The 17131-nt window shown below is 40.3% G+C and overlaps 1 protein-coding gene across 1 annotated transcript in view; it reads right to left on the bottom strand.

The window, feature by feature from the left end:
- Positions 1–17131, bottom strand: part of spock1 (SPARC (osteonectin), cwcv and kazal like domains proteoglycan 1) — a 103777-nt gene that overhangs the window by 45471 nt on the left and 41175 nt on the right. The window contains exon 3 of the mRNA XM_083914821.1: positions 3867–3912. Coding sequence (XP_083770947.1) covers positions 3867–3912 — 46 coding nt within the window. The remainder of the gene's footprint in view (positions 1–3866; positions 3913–17131) is intronic.

The raw sequence follows: 17131 nt of genomic DNA, 5'->3' as shown, positions 1-17131 counted from the left end.
AGTCTCAGGAATGTCATTTATACTAGCAAAAACACAGGCTGGGAAATTCAAACTAGCTTCAATACAAACAAAAGAAACCAAACAATTCTTTAAAATCCGACCTGCTGTTCCCAAACAGACACAGGAAAAACAGAGAGAAACACAGAAACCAGGACTCCATGCAAAACTAGAACAACAGGGCAATTCTGATATTATCAGTATACTGATGAGCAGGAACAGCTGATGATTTCAGCGAGGCAAGGCAGCCAACTGGTCTTGCAGACTCTACTGTAGTTGACTCTGAAGTGTTCTCAAATGTTGTTGTAGGATTAGAACAGATTTAAAAGCATTTCCCACACCTCCACAATAAGTTGTGAATCAACTGCTGGACCTCATTAAGCCACGAGACGCCTGGAAAACAGATTTACCACTGGTGGTTTGATCGCTTGCTGTTTCAGTATCACCAACAAGTAATTTGCGATCCCACTGATTTCATTCATTAGACGCTACAGAGCGAGGCATTAATCGCCAAGTGATTCATCAGGGGACTGGATTCTTCCCCGTCGACCGCTGCTGATCAGTCTCCAAGGGTGACCGGTGACTCAAAAGTCAAACTGAGATCAGCAGTTGGTGACTGATGGTGCCACCATGTCTGTTGTTTTGACCCACAAGTACTGTAAGTGCTTTGGTCCCACTTGTCATTTCAATATGATTTTTGTCATTTGACCACACATGCCAGATTTAGATTACAACACTCCAGGAAGACATTCAAACAGATTGTGGCTTTGTGTAGGGAAAGGGATTCAGGCATTTCCTATATTATGCCACACAGTGGATGACTCATATCCAAAGGCCTGCCGCTGACACTGGCTGTACTCGAAAGGTGAAGCTACACTTAAGAGTGTGATACCTGTCATAGCAGCTGGGTGAAAATAGGACCCACCCGAGGCAATTCAGGCACATGAATACAGCAAATGTTCCCCAAGCAGAACAGACTGTCTGATTGATTCCCATTATTTATTTGCTGTCTAAATGTTTTGCTGTCCATTTGTCCCAGGTGTGCTGTTTGTGTGGGAGTAACTGCAGTGTGCATAGTGATGTTAGCGGCTCTGCAGCAGGGGAGCAGTCACATTAAACCTGAAGTGCATAGCTGAAGTTGTGCAAGGCAAGACGAAAATTTAGAAAAATGTTTTTATGCACTCACATAAAAAGTCTAATTGGCATAAAAATGCTCTATATTTCAACTACAGGATGTCTCTCGAGAGAAGTGCACAGATGCCATATTCTCAAAAGGACAGGTCACCTCATTATGTCCTGTCAAAGTGTGTATCGTGTCGTGTGGGCAGAGACACAAAGGGCTTTCGGGGACAATTTGAACTGGATTTGAAATTTTTTCTAAATGTTAGTCTTTAACCTGTCATGGTTAAAGGAAAACTAGGCGTCATGAGTTCTTCTTCTGGTTACAGAAGCATTTTACTCACTCAAGTAATTACTGAAATCTCTTGCTTAAATTAGGTCCAACGGGACAACAAACATAAGATGTCACAAGGGAATGTACATTGGGTTAAGGGACCTTCGTCCTCATGGTTACAGCAATAGGGGGTTAGGGTTAGGGAATGAACATGGTCAGGAAAAACAGGAAACAAACAACCTGATGTTTTGATGACTCATCTCTCTGCACAAAGACATCTTGGCTCCATAACAACGTCACCTTACTTCCCTTCTTTGCTCAGATTAATACTATGGCCCCTTTGTCACTTCAACATAAGCATATGTGTATATATGGGTACTTCCTGAATCAACTGACTAGGGGTGACCCCGAATAGTCGACTATTCGATGATTCGCTCTGAGGAGCCTGATTCGACTGGCAATCTCACAGTTGAATCGTCGCAAAATGTGGTTATGAAACAATGGATTATTACATTCTGGCTCTGGGTTTTCTGAATGTCTGATTTTACATAAAGACGCTTGGTTTCTCCCAATAAACCGTGATAAATAGCCTCTTTGGGTATAAATATAAGCCTATTAATAAATACTGTTGCTAAAAATGTAAAAAATAAGTATGTGCTTTTAATCTATCGCCTTAGTGTGCAGGATTACCCCCCCCCACACACACACACACACACTTTTTATATTATATTATAACTCACCCATTTAAATTATATCTATGCTTAAAGTTCTGCATAATTGAGGGACGGCTGCTTTGAGTGACAGGTGGGTTTCATTGCTATGTCCATCAATCTCTGTAACCTTCCAAAACAGACAATCCAGCCTTCACACAGGGATCGACCAGCTGTTGGGAGGTGGGGAAAGTAAGCAGGGTTTAAATTTCCCTCTCAAGCTCTCTTTTTTAATTATTTACACAACTCTCGAAAGTTCTCTTCAAACAAAACCTGATTCCTGAAGACTCAGAGGAAAATAAAACTAAAGGGTGACCTATGGGTCCAGTGAGTGTCCTTTCCCTCTATCTGTAACTGCCAGTGTTTTGCCTCTGGTCTAATTGGATGAAATATAATATAGTAAGTGGTACAGTTGAAAGACACAGTCAAACTGGATGCAAAGCAGAGCCTCCATGTTTGGGGAACAGTGTTGTCCATATAGCAGACCACAGTAAAAAAAAAAATCTGTACGTTTGCTGCTTCAACTGAACTTTGGCACGGATGATTCCTCCACTTCATCTGCTGTATTTAGTCCCTGGTTAGGAGGCTGGAGTATTATTTACTTTTTGTCTTCTCTATCAGAAAACTACAGAGTGTCTCTCAAAGTTGATGCACTGAAGCAAAGCCGTTCTCATTAGGCTCAGTATCCACGAGGAGCTGGCCCAGATAAACCTGCACAGCAAGTCTTTCCCTGAAGAGTTACAGTTACTGTGCTAAATATGCAAAACCAAGCCAGCACAGAACAGGACACACTCTGTGGTAGAAGAAAGATTTAATGTTTGTTGTGCTGTTCAAAGAGATGCAGTCCAATCAACCCCCCAAAATGTGTGTGTGTGTGTGTGTGTGTGTGTGTGTGTGTGTGTGTGTGTGTGTGTGTGTGTGTGTGTGTGTGTGTGTGTGTGTGTGTGTGTGTGTGTGTGTGTGTGTGTGTGTGTGTGTGTGTGTGTGTGTGTGTGTGTGTGTTTGTGTGTGTTCGGTGTGTGTGTGAGACAGTGAGAGTGTGAGCGAGTTTTTGCAATAATTGAGATTAGTCAAAAGTTACTGGGGGTCTAAGAGCATTACACACTTGAGTGTGATTGATAGAGTGGACTTGTTGCCTTAAGTCCATAAGCAGTATGCAACTGTGAAAAGAAGCAGCATCACACACCCACCCACACACATACACACACACACACACACACACACACACACACACACAAACTTGCACAACACTTCACATATCTTACAAAAGATGACATTCTATTTGACGCTTTGAAACAGCGACCGCTACATCACTGTGATGGTTACATGTCGGCAACCAAACCACTTGGTTAAGACTAGAAAAAAGTCTAATAGTATGTCTAGTATGTCTGGCCCATGGTCCGCCAGGTGAAAGTCCTGTGGTTTGGGATCCACTGCTATCCCCTACTACTATAATGAGATTCAGTTTTGTTTCTGTGAATGTGTGTTTTGGTTTTTTAATCCCTTTTTGATATTTAACAAAATGTGTCAAACCTTGTGTGCCTGTGTTTCATGTTGTTGTGCAGATTGTTGTCACAGTCTAACATTAGCCAATGTATCTGATTTCCTCACTTTGATCGTGACATACTCTGACTGACCACAAAAACAATGGTGACCAAACATTCACATGTGGGGAGTGCTTCAATAGTATAAAGCTTTAACATCCAACCTCAGTCTCAGCAAACAGTATGCATTCATATAAACATTAAAATCACACACAAACTCACCTTGATCCAGAGATTTGGCAGGAGCCCAGCTTTTGAAGTAGTCATCCTGAGTGGAAACACAATGCAAGAAACTAGGTTATGAAAACTAGCGGCATGCAGCCCAAATACTAGACCAAACTACTGATAAACCCTGCCCCCATTCTTTCCACTGTTTGTTCTTTCACACTTTAAAAAATAGGACACAAATATACAAAGAAACCTGCGGGAGACACATAGGGGAGTACAGAATGTTACATGCTCTAGTAAATAATGGGTTTAACTAGGACAAAGACACTAATGTCGAGGTCAAAGTGCTCTGAATAACAGTTCAGAAAGAAGTGTTGTTGTTAATAGAAAATTAATTACAGCAGGAGAGGAAGGATTTCGAGGAGGTAGAGTTACATTTTAGCTGCTGGTATTTTCCCAAAATCATACTTGAAGAAGCAAACATTTTTCTGATTGTTCAGAGGAGTCTACAGTCATGCAGTCAAAGCCTCTTCAATGAGAAATATTAAAAGAGAAAATAATTGTCTCAGCTAAGCTCAGTTGAGAAGAGGTTTGGATTTGTCAAACCGAATACAATTTGATTCAACAGCTCCGTTCACTCTCAAGCCGGAGACATCTGTTATTGTGTATCAATTAAAAACCTCATTATGAAAAGAGACACGGATTAAACATTTAGTTTAGTGATAAATGCATATCACACATTAGTATTTTGTTTATAGTCTATGAATCAGGCTGATGCTCAGGAAGATCAGCTGTAAATGGCATTATAATCCTGCCTGAAACCTCACTGTGTACGCCATTTGCCATATTTGCATTTTGATGCCGACATTTTGACTTCCACAGGCTCTAGTGGAATGAGTTTTAAAGCTAGTGAGGACAGTGAGATCACAATGAGACACTGTAGGGAATCCATTGGAACAAACCATGACCATGATGCTAGCTTGTAAGAAAGTGGTTAAAACTTCAAAACTTAGGTGAAATTTTGGCATGGCCATTTTCAAAGGGGACCCTTAACATCTCACCTAAAGATATCTGAATGAAAGTGGGTTCTATGGGTACCCATGAGTCTTCCTTTTACAGACATGTCCACTTTATGATAATCCCAGTTTGGGCATAAAAAAAACATGCAGTTTTTGTCATATTGTGCAATTGTGTAAAATGACCTGTTATGACCTCTAAGATAATCTCAACCTCATAAAAACTGTACAACCACTAACAGCAGACCTAGAGTATTCTGAAGATGGATGGCTTTTTCTGGGTATGCTAATAATACATGGGTTGTATGTTAAATCGCAGCGTGGATTTATCTAGGGTGTTCCTCAAGTCCCTCCTCGTCTGTGTGTCTTAATGTGTCTTATTTTTGACAAGAATATGTTGACACACATTGGTGCATCTCAGATTATTCCTTAGGTCCCCAGCTTTCAGGTGGTGTATACCACATTACAATTGCACTGAATTTAGTTTGAAGATTTTCCTTTGCAACGTGAGACACACACACACACAAACACACACACGCACACATGCACGCACGCACGCACGCACGCACACACACACACACACACACACACACACACACACACACACACACACACACACACACACACACACACACACACACACACACACACACACACACACACACACACACACACACACAGTGGTGGTAAAGTAGTGCCCCAAGCGAGGCATATGTGTGTTAGCAGCATGGAGTCAGAGTCAGCTTATGTCAGTGACACTTTGTGAACGGGGTAAAGAAAACCTGCTGGGAAAGCAGGATCTCTCCCTCCATTATTATTGAATTAAAGGTAGAGTGGCAGAGAGAGGTAAGTAGGTTAGAGAGAAGCTAAATTAGGCAGTCAAACAGTCCACAGAAAATGGACAGCTGACCCACTCATCCAGTCCTTGTTCTATAAATGACAACTGCCGGCATTTGAGCCAATACAAAAGATTGAATTGAGATGAAACCTAATTAGCTTCTCCCTCAGGTCCTCACTTCGCTCATGTTCTCACTTCTTTTTTCCTCTTCTATTTTATGTCCATCTCCCCCAGTCTTCCTATTATCAAGTGATCTTTTATGGCTGTAAAAGTGCAATGCGGGATGTTACTGTGGCAGAAGTAAGTTCTGCAATGTTCAAACTAAGCGAAGCTGTTAGAAAATATTTGGATAGACTGCGGTGGAGCTTCTCTAGAGTCACAGTCCCAACATATTGGGTGCATATGCAAAAAGGCAAAAACACTGAATTGATGCTCCTAAAAAGACAAATGAATGAGTAAAATTGCATCTTCATTACATAATATTCAATAAGTGACCAAGATATAGACATCACCTGAATTGACCAGGTGGAGTCTGTAACTGAAGCAGTACTCAATTGTACTCAAAGGTTGAATATGGAGGATGAGCAGAACAGCGCCATCTAATGTCTCAAGATCGTAGTCGCAACAACAAAAAAAATAATAACGCCAGCACTCAGGTTGCCAGGTCGGTCAGACCTGGCCTAGTACCCTCCAGGAGACCGGAGTCAGTTTGAGCCTGTTTGAACTCATCCCCTCCAGCAAAAACCTTAAAAACAAGTATTGCAGAGGAGTTTGACTGACAGTTACTGTTACAACTAAGTAAAGATGAAAGTTAGCTTAATGATCAAGGAGAAAAATAGCCATTTTGGCCATCAAGTGAATGCTTGGCCTATGACTCTTGTTTTTGCCCGTCTCCGTCACTCAGCTGCTGGACAAATAAGCAGCTGCAGGATTGGCAAACTCCATTTCATATAGCTTTTAATGAAGATTCTACATATTCAACTTTAACAAATCATCTTTTGGGGAGCATCGATTTAGATTGCCTTTTTCTCTTGAGATTATCATCCTTTGTATTATAAAAATGATTAGACAAAATCAGAAAATAAGGTGTAGAAAAAGAAAGAAAGAAACAAACAAATGCATGTGGCCTAAATCCTTGCAAGGAGGAAAACCTTCCCAGGAGATTGGAGCATAATAATACCCTTGAGGATGATCATTCGATATAGCTGTAATGTGCAGGTGTCTGCGTACGTTATAAAGTATGAAACCTACAGAACCACTTCAGCAACATTTTAATATGCTGAACTATACCATGTTGTGTCTGACCAACCACTCAACCTGCTGTGCATTTAAATCAGCAACACCTCTCCAGCTCTGCAAAGATGTGCCAGACAAACACTACACTCTCTGGGGCTCCCAGGAAGGTACTGCAGTATGTTTCAAAATGGTATTGTCAAATCACAAACACAATGGATTTACTTACCTCCGCTTCCTTTAAATGATTGCAGAGGAGAGAGGCGGAGGAATAGAGAGGAGAGAAAGAAAGAAGGAAAGAAAGAAAGGTCAGTGAGAGTGGCAGGGTATGCTATGTCTATCATATCCATTACAACCCTGTGTTACTCATTCTGAATACTGAGCTCAACTCCAGAGATTCATTTAACAGGAATCTGATTCAGAAGGTGGTGGAATACTAAAAGACTCACACATACACACTCACACTTGCATGTAATTTGTAACAGATCGAGGACAAATTGTACGGGCTTAGAGTTGAGGCAGATGAGGAGTTGAGTTGAGTGGAAAAGACAAAGAGAGAGAGGCATGAAGATCTTCAAGAGGGGGCAAATGTATGTAAATTTAGTAAGTACCTTTTTATTGTGCTATAATGTTGAGGGTCTGATTGAGTCTTGATTTCTTTGAAAATGTAAAATTGTTATGGATAGACAACTTGACATGAAAGATGTACGAGGAAAAAGCTAGCTGAAGAAATAGTAATGTATGTATAGCCTTAGGTAATGCTAAAAGGAAATGAATACAGGAGGTAAGTATGTATCCACAACCGGGTATGTCGCAACTATACAGAGTGTTACTATGGCTGAATAAATTATAACCAATACACAGCAGATAAATGTATTGGTGTTTGTAAAGTCTGAGAGAGAGACCGTCTTGTTTTTTCTGCTAAACTAAACTAAATGAGTTAGTATTAAAATTCAATCATGATTGAGAGAAAAACTGAACTGATGCTAACTAGCTTAGCAGAGAACCAGAGAACAGCCATCTCAGCTTTTGACTTTCATGTAATTTATTCAGTTCGGTGTGTGGACTACATTTAAATGTATTCAATTCTTCAGGGGATGGGGGTCTCTAACATATTGACAATTTGCTATTTTTTCCACGCATTTCTATTTTTCCTGTATCTTCATAATTATGGATAATGTGTAAAATTAGGCTATAATTGAGAGTATGATTCATACATGAGGGTGTTCATCAGCAATTCACTTTAATAGGGACACCATCATCTGCATGGTTTTCTTGCCATTACCGTTGAAGTGTGGTGGCACAATATCAAAATCGAATTCCCTCTGCAGTATAATGTGCCCTGCTTTAGTCGTATTGTCACATTTGCTGACTTAAATAGGCCTACATGCGTGCTTGCCGCTAGAGTCACAGTATTTTAAGCCACATGGAGCAGCTGCCCCCAAAAGCCATAGTGTAGTCGGCACACTGGGAATAAATACACTTGCTGTCTTCTTGATTTCTCTGCCATCTGGACAATTTGCGACAAGTTGATGTTTTCTGCTGAGTTCAATTTGACCTGCAGCCACACACATGTTGTGTATAAAGAGAAAGTGTTTCATCTGTTTGATCACATTACAGCATTCACTGTGTGAGGTGCTGCTGCCTGAGATGTGCTTGCACTGTTTTTTTACTGGCTGGTGTAACTTAAGGTCCACAGTGGTTACTCCTAACCCTCTTATTATTCAATGTAAGTCTCAGGAATGACCTTTCTTTGCCCAACAGACCTCCATTAATATTTTAGTGCACTTGTCTCTAAAGCATTAACTGGCTGTTTAGCTGGATGTGACACTGCCCCAATGTCATTCAAACCCTTTAAAGTGATTAGAATGAGATAAAACGATGTCGATATTATCATATCATCTTTGTTGAAGGTGGCGCTGGAGTTTCCAGCAGTGAGGGAAGTCTTTCAAACCATGTCCATTTAAAGTTGCAAACACTCTGTTGGCAAAAAGAAACTTCAACAGTTTAATTACATCTTTTTTAGGGTTTAATTAAAATCTGTTTCAAATGTGGCACAACAGCTGTCAGTGAAAATGGGATTCCTTTATTATAAAATTGTACATGATGCAGTTTATTTAGCCATGCTGGCGTTTTAATTATGGTTAATTGAGTGTGTTCAAACACCTTCATGTCGCAGTGAGTGGTTTCATTAGGCGTTGCTGTTTGGGAGCTAGATGATCAAGTTAAACTAGGCTGCGGTGTTCAGTCGGCCTCCCAAGAGGAAGAGGAGGGTCAGCATGACAATGAGGAAACAACTTGGTGAAAACTACAAATCAGCATATACAGCACACTTGGCTGTGTTGTGCACATTGTGAACCCCAGTTTCTAGTGTCAAAGTTAGACTTTCTGTCACATCTCCAGCCAGCATCTAGTATTCATGCCGCGGTCTTTTTTTCCCTTGCTGCTACTAACTCTCTTGTCATTCCAGACTCCCTCCTGCTCTGCAGTAACCTGTTTCTCATTTCCCTAACCAGTCGATAGTATATATCCCACCCCATTTGTACTCATTCCCTGCCAGAAGAGTAAGCACAGAGTTAGATAGAAACTACTATGGCACATAAACACATCATGCAGGTTAAGGTAGTCGCTACATTAATTCCAATTCCAAAGAGTAAAAGCCAAACCTGAACCGACAAAGACAATGAGAAGTGGATCATTTCATAATCTTATAGACAAGGAGATTGATAACTTGATACCCGCTGGGCAGGGTCGGGTCAGGCTGTAATTTCTCAAAATTCCCTCGGCTTGAATCAGATCAGCTTTGCAGACATTTCTCTGTGTTTCCTTTATGTATTTAATTTTTAAATGAAAGACCTAATTTATGGGCTGTGTGCCGCTGTGGGTGCTCGCCATCCTCTGGACCAGAAAGTAGTGGAAATACTGTTTTTTAATCGGACTTGGGCCCAAAAATGCTGCCGTAGTTCAGGCTCGGTCGGGCTTGGACACAAAGTATGTGGAGTCAGGCTTGATTTTTTGGGCCTGATCATAGCTCAGTGAAAACAACAAACGCCAAATATGAACAAATCCATTATGAGACTCCAAACAGAGATAATTGCACCCATATAAATGTACCCGTTATTTCACTGCAGTATGAGGTTGTCTCTCCACATTGGTAACTCTGGGTCTCCAGCAGGTCGGTTAATTTTTTCTACTCTCCAGTTTAAAGTGATGGGCCTAAGATCTCATCTGATAGCAGACCCCTGAGGAAGTATGTGACAGTTAAAAGAAGGAACAGAATTGATTCAGAACCAGAGTGGGAATGGCTTCAGCCCGATTAGCTTTCCTCAGCAAAAATAACCTTCACTAAACGCGCGTACGTGCGTGCATGTGTATGTACGCGCTTATAAATTTGTGAGTTTGCACAAATACTCACATTAACATTAAAATAGGCAAAGCTATGCCTGCAGTGCTGCCTGAAGATGTCATAATCAAGGGATGAGGATGCAAATCTGGCCTCTCGGTGTAGACTAAACAGCCTTAAAAATTGACTGTGTACTTTATGCATTTTATTCATGGGTCTGGATCCATGCCGAATTCTCTGCCTCATTCTTTCCCCCATCGTCTCTAATTCATTCCCCTCTCCCCCTCCTTCCCCTCTTCTTGTTCCTTCCTCTCCACTCAGTCTCTGCTCTCCTCCTTGGGCTACATCCTACTTATAGACACGCACTGGTCTGGGATCTGATCAGCATCACGAGAGGCTTATGTATGAGCTCTGTGAGCAGATAGTAGAACAGATCACTAGTGTTAGGCATCTACAGAAGTGAGGAATGCTGAGTAGGACCAGTAAAATTTTGAACATTTTTCAAATATCTGATTTGTCCACTGTGATCAAAAAATGTATCACCAGACGTTGTAAAAACCTTAATTATTTCATTTATTTAATAACAAGACTTGTCTTATTCATGGGGGTATTAACATTTTATATAGCATATCTTAAATGGACAAGTTGGATCGGTAGTTTGCTACATGACTTTGTGGGCATAACAGTACATGTAGTACGTTTACGTTTACACCAACATTATTTTTGGAGCACAGTGTGGTTTTGGTGATATATATTGGTCTAACATCTATTCAAACTATATTAAAACAGAGTTGTTGTTTTTTATAATCAATATTTAATACTATTACATTTCTATTTATGAATTTTATATCAGAAAGACATGTTAAAAGAAAGAATACAAAAGTATACAAAATTAAACTAGTTTAACAAAAGTTTGAAAAAAATAACCTGTAACAACAAATATACAATTTATTCCGTCTGAAAGGAGTAGGAAGAAGTTTTCACTTAATTAATCCTACCCCTTTTTAGCAATTCAGTGATTGCTGTCATCTGTATCTTGTATCCACTATATGTACAATTTGTAAATCTAACTGTAGAATAATCAATATTGTATTTTTTTATAAATAACGTATACTATATATAAAGTAACATAACATAATTTATAGGCCTACATATAAACATCCATAGGAGCACATCTACATATACATATGGATATATAACCGTAAATATACATATATGTTTTTTGTTTTTAAAGGCCTTCCTCGTCCCTATACCTTCTGAAAATCATTCCTCTGTACCTTTTTTAAACTGGACCAAATGACTTTATTCCAAACATGTAATGTACCATTATAAACAAAATCTCACGGAGATATTTCTTGGCAAAATTGGTATTAATAAAAAGTGAAATCTCTTAAAATGTACCTGTAGCTGAGCTGCTAAGTAGACAGGGGAATGAACTGCTCATGAGAATGTAGTGATACGTTAAAGCAACGGGAAGAGAAGCATAGATGAAGCATTTTCAGAGCAAGACAGAAGAGAAAAGAAGTGTGTGTGTGTGTGGGGGGGGGGTGCCCATGGACAAAAGAAAGACTGAGGACGAAGGAAGTGGAGAGTGGGAAGACGATGACAAGGAAAACATAGACAGAGTGGGTGAGGAAGAGGGGTAACAGAGTAAGAAGGGAGACAGAGGAGGAGAGAGGAAGAACAGGGATGCACGTTTGCTTTCCTCTAGAGCAGCTCCACCGCAGTCTATCCAGTATTCGTGTCGACAGCCTCAAGACTGACAGGCCAGCATCTCATTTACAAGAACAGACAGGTAACACTGAATATAACATGTGATGCCGAGAAGATGAAGCAGTACGCTGTGGCTCACATGCATATTATATTGTGAGGATAGCTACACAAACTCAGATTAATAGTATATTGCCGTCAACTCAGACTTTCTCGCCTGCTTTTTCTCTTGCTCACATACAGGTACACACTATCGTATAATAACAGTGAATTCCTCCCAGAGTTTAATGTTACATAAAGATCTGGAAAACCAGTGACAACATTTGTATTCAGCCTATCCGACTTCTCGAAAAACTGAGACAAACGACTTCTTTTCTTTCTGCTTACTTCCCTTCTGCTCCCCTTGGCTTTCTATTTGTGTAATCTCTCCTCATTCATCAACTCTCTTCCTCTCTCCTCCTTTTTCTCACAGCTGAAAACATCCCTCAACCGATCCAGAATCTGAACAATGTGACCCAAAGCTGAACATCAAAAATATGCTTCCTCTTCCTTCTGTCCTTTCTCTTCACGTTAATGAGGGGAAAATCATCACTGAGCTGAGCAGCCTATTATTCTGAATATCTTGCCATCTACGCACTCTTCACATTCCTTTCTTCTTCGCAACACCCTCTCCAAACTGGCTTCCTTTCCTTTTTCTCCTATTTCCTCTCAGTTTCAGGATATTGAACATGAATATCGATAACAAGGGAAAAATAGCTGATGGGAAGAGGAGAAACATATAGTTAGCTTTACAAAGAAATTGTGGCAGATAGGTGGGGGTGGGGTGGGGGGGTGGCACTGAGAAAACTAGAGTTTTGAAGAAACAAAAAGAAAGGGGGAAGAAAAAGGAGGAGACTGATGATGGGACTCTGAGAAATAGCATCTTTAGACATTTATTTTCTTCTTTAGAGAAACACAGAGGAAAGTGAGAGGGAGTGATAGAGCAAAGATGACACGATGTGAGCAAAAGAGAGTGTCTGTAGATGAATGATACTTTGGAGCTAAATCACTGGTTGTCGGGGCATCTGCTGTTGTATTCCCATCGAAATGTTGTGTGTTGTTTAAGCAAACTTTTGAAATGATGCAAATAATCAAATGAATGAGGGGGTTTTTCATTAGTCAGTGAAGAAAATACACTCTTAATTGCAAACTGTGTGAGCTATGTGGCTCACTGGATTTCGTGGACTAATTTGACACTAGAATCCCTTTTATCTAGAGTGAGTGTAACAAACGCAGCAGGGGTTCAGAGACGTATAGAGGATCCCGACATGCACTCCGGCTGGAGTACACTGATGCCTTTACCCCTCCCTATTCCCCCTTGTCAGAGTTGTGTAGTAGGTGGAACCGCAACTACCTGAAATTCGATATAACATATCATTTACATGCTACATTTGGGGCTCAAAAATAACAATTTTCCTTATTAATTAATCCTTCAATTCGTTTTTCTATCAATCAAACAATTACTGACTGATTGCCCCCCAAAAATTTGAAAAGTATGAAGGGAAAGACGAAAATCTTAGCCACGTCCGAACAGAGAAAGAACTCAGGAAGATGAGATCAAGACAGAAGGAATCTGACAAGGAAGAAATAGAAAGCCTGATGAAACATGTTGCTTGTGATTCAGACTTCTCCACAAATCTAGCTCGTGATTATCTCAAGTTTGTTCCAGAGTCACTTCTGGCCGTCAGATCAGCGTTTCTTTCTGTACAGTAAGTCCTCCTGCAGCTCGTAGGCGTGTCAAGGTCAATCTAGATCTACAGTAAGGCCAGCAGGGGGGGACGCAGGCAGGTGGACGCAGTGTAATAAATAATAGATAAGACAGCATGTCACTAGATTAGCTAGGCACGGCTACAGGTCCACTGCCCCTGGATGCTTGATTGGCTGAGGAAACAGGTTGCAAAGCAACACAATAGGCAATGCTGTTTCTAGTCTTTTTGTCTTCTTGACTACAGGTCTATCAGACTAGTCTGCTGCGAGTGTGGGTCCTCCTCACTGATCTGCGAGGTGAGCTCCACCAGTGAGTGTGCAGTCATAAGCCAGATGATGATGAATAGACTCTGCTGGCTGCTAACAGTCTCAGCTCTCACACAGTGCTTTCCTGTTCGCTCTGAACATTTCAGTTTTCCTTCACGCTCTCTCTGTCTCTTCGAGCTGACTGATGCTGCATTGTTCCTGTCGGTCAAGATCTACAATGCATCTTTAGCTTGGAAATTATAAACTGTTAATATCTGACCTGCTTATTCTGTTTTGTGCCTATATTGTCAACACTACATCTAAATACCTAAAGCTGAATAATCTATATGAAAGTTGAAGTGAGTGAGATTTTCAAAGAAACAGCAGAGAAGGAAAAAATGCAGGCGATTATCTTCCTTTCTGCTCTCTCACTTGTGGCTAGATCTCCAATTTGTTGCATTAGAGGGAACCTGGGCTGATACATAAAAGAAACATTGGCTGTTTTTGAATCCATATATTTGCATTGATGAGCTGCGAGACGGCTCCAGAATGGAGATAAATGAAAACACAGATGAGTGGAGCACAAAAAGAATGAGGGCAAAGGATGCAAAAGTTCACAACAGACAAAATTTATTCTCATGGCAACTTTGTTTTTCTATGTGTGTGTGTGTGTGTGTGTGTGTGTGTGTGTGTGTGTGTGTGTGTGTGTGTGTGTGTGTGTGTGTGTGTGTGTGTGTGTGTGTGTGTGTGTGTGTGTGTGTCTCACTGTGATATCGTATGAAAAGTGAAGAAAATTATGCAAAAACAGTGTGAAAGGGACCGAGTATCTTGGGCAGTTTGTGTTCTTGTAGTCACCCACAGAATTCAAATGATTGAAATTCAGTCAGTTAACCTCTTGTACAAAACTATCCTATCTTTTTTTTAATACCATCCTATCTGACAGAATCCTTCCGCTCCTTTTTTGGTATCCCACGGCGATAGCGCAGTCGTGGCGACAGGCCAAGTGTCGAGCTCTTTTATCTGTCTGCTCCACTGGGGAAACAAGGGAAGAGCTCAGGAGGATGGAGAGATAAATATCCTTTCTTTACTCCAAGTGCATTACTCTGCTCTGTTTAATCCCCCTCCACTCTTTCCTCCACCTCAGCTCCCCTCAGATATGTTTGTAACTTTCCTCCTCCCTCAGCATGATAGAGCCGTCCTGCGCTCGGCTTCTCCTCACTTAAATTTCCCCCAAACTCTTCCTCCGTTGCCTTCATTCTCCTCTGACACTTTGTCTTTTTCTTGTTTGCCTGTATGTCTGTTCACAGAGTAAATGCCAACAGAAAGTTCAAAGGAAGTCTGTGGAAAGACGCTCTCGCATCTTAGTGACTTAGTGAAACTTAGTTTGTTTGTGTCTTTGTGCTGATACATACTTGTCTCTCTGGCTTTGTTAAAGTAAATGCAAGCCAAAGGAATGCAAACAAAACATCCACAACAGGCCCCAGACAAACTATCATGCTAAACTTTTGACAAAGTCTTTTTATGTTTGCTGTATGGGAACAGTTGTTGGTTTTCACTGTGTTATGGAAAAACTATAGCGTGTTTTTTTTTCACCATGCAGGTTTTTACTGGAGGTCACCCAAACTATTTACAGTAAAAGCTGAGCTCAGCTATAATCCAAACCAGTAAATATATCCTCCACTTAATGGTCCATAAGGCAGTGATATATTGGTTTTGCTTCATGAACAGAAAGTCTGACATCATTGCAGGTCAATGCAAGAACAAAAATATTGATGATCATGTTGAATCCTGCAGAGATCAAGTATTGCAACAAACAATTATGTCCTTTACTGATCAATCTGCAGAATATTTTCTCGATTCATCAAATGTTAAATACCCAACATTGAAGGAACCTGAAAACATTTAATGTTTAGCATTTTTGCTTCAAGGTCCCATATTATACAGTTTCAGACAGAGGCTAAATGCAACTATATCATATTTAAAAATATATATAAATCATGTAAATGTTTTCAAGTAGAAACCAAAAATACAAGTATGAACCTCAAAATGGGCATCATACAGTATGTCCCCTTAAAAAATCTACTTTAACAATTCATCAAAATAGTTAACTTTCTTATTTAGTCAACTCATCATTTGAGCTCTGGCGGGTTTGTTCACATCCTTTCTTGGCCAGATTTGACTAGCTCCTCAGTATGGTAGTAAAATAGACCATATATTTCTGCTCAAGCACATTTCTTTATTCTGAAAGATTTTAGGATAACTGCAGGAGCATGCCCAAAAAGAAAACAGAACAGAAAATACTAAATAAGCTAAATTTGTGTCACTTTGTATTTAAATATATATATAATGTTTTACAGTCATAGTGCATCCTTAACTTACCAAACTCAAACTGCACTCCTCAATTATGTCTTTATGGTTGATCATTATGTATATATCATGTCACAGACAGTAAAACTGCTGTAACAATAACAAGGTTTTGTGTGTTTGTGGATTTGTGCGTTTTGTGAGTAAAATAATATCAAAACTATGAATACATTTGCAGCCAGAAAATGTGAGCAAGAATAAGCTTTACTTGATTTCCATATTTATCACCTTAGGGTGCATCTTAGACAGGAAAAAACAACACTGCATAGGGCAAAAGTCAAGATCTGACCCATACTGAGAGAACATGGCCGTTAACAACTGACTCGAACGTCACTGATGGACAAAGAATGTGGATATTTTTAGACACACACGCTTGAGGGAAGGAAAAGGATTTTAAGCAGGACAGCACTATATCAAATATTGTTCTCCTTCATTGTTATACCCACAACAGTGAAACAACAACCTGGATTATGTCTGATCAAAGTTAGCCGTAAAGAAAACCAAGAATATCCACCAGTACCACACACACACACACACACACACACACACACACACACACACACACACACACACACACACACACACACACACACACACACACACACACACACACACACACACACACACACACACACACACACACACACACACACAGCAACCAGGAGCTAATTTCACACAGCCTCAGGAGAGTTTAAAGGGCTTAGTCAGGAACAGAGTCAGTGAGGGAAACAATGAAAAAAAACTGGAAAGGTGCTGATGTCGGAAAATAAGGAGGGGAATGAATTGGTAAGACAAATGCAAGATGAGATCTGAGAGGAGGAGG

The sequence above is a fragment of the Echiichthys vipera genome, assembly GCF_963691815.1.
Source record: "Echiichthys vipera genome assembly, chromosome: 6".
NCBI classification, from domain to species: Eukaryota; Metazoa; Chordata; class Actinopteri; order Perciformes; family Trachinidae; genus Echiichthys; species Echiichthys vipera.
The sequence above is the reverse complement of the archived record's forward strand: the minus strand, read 5'-3'. Positions and strand labels throughout refer to the sequence as shown.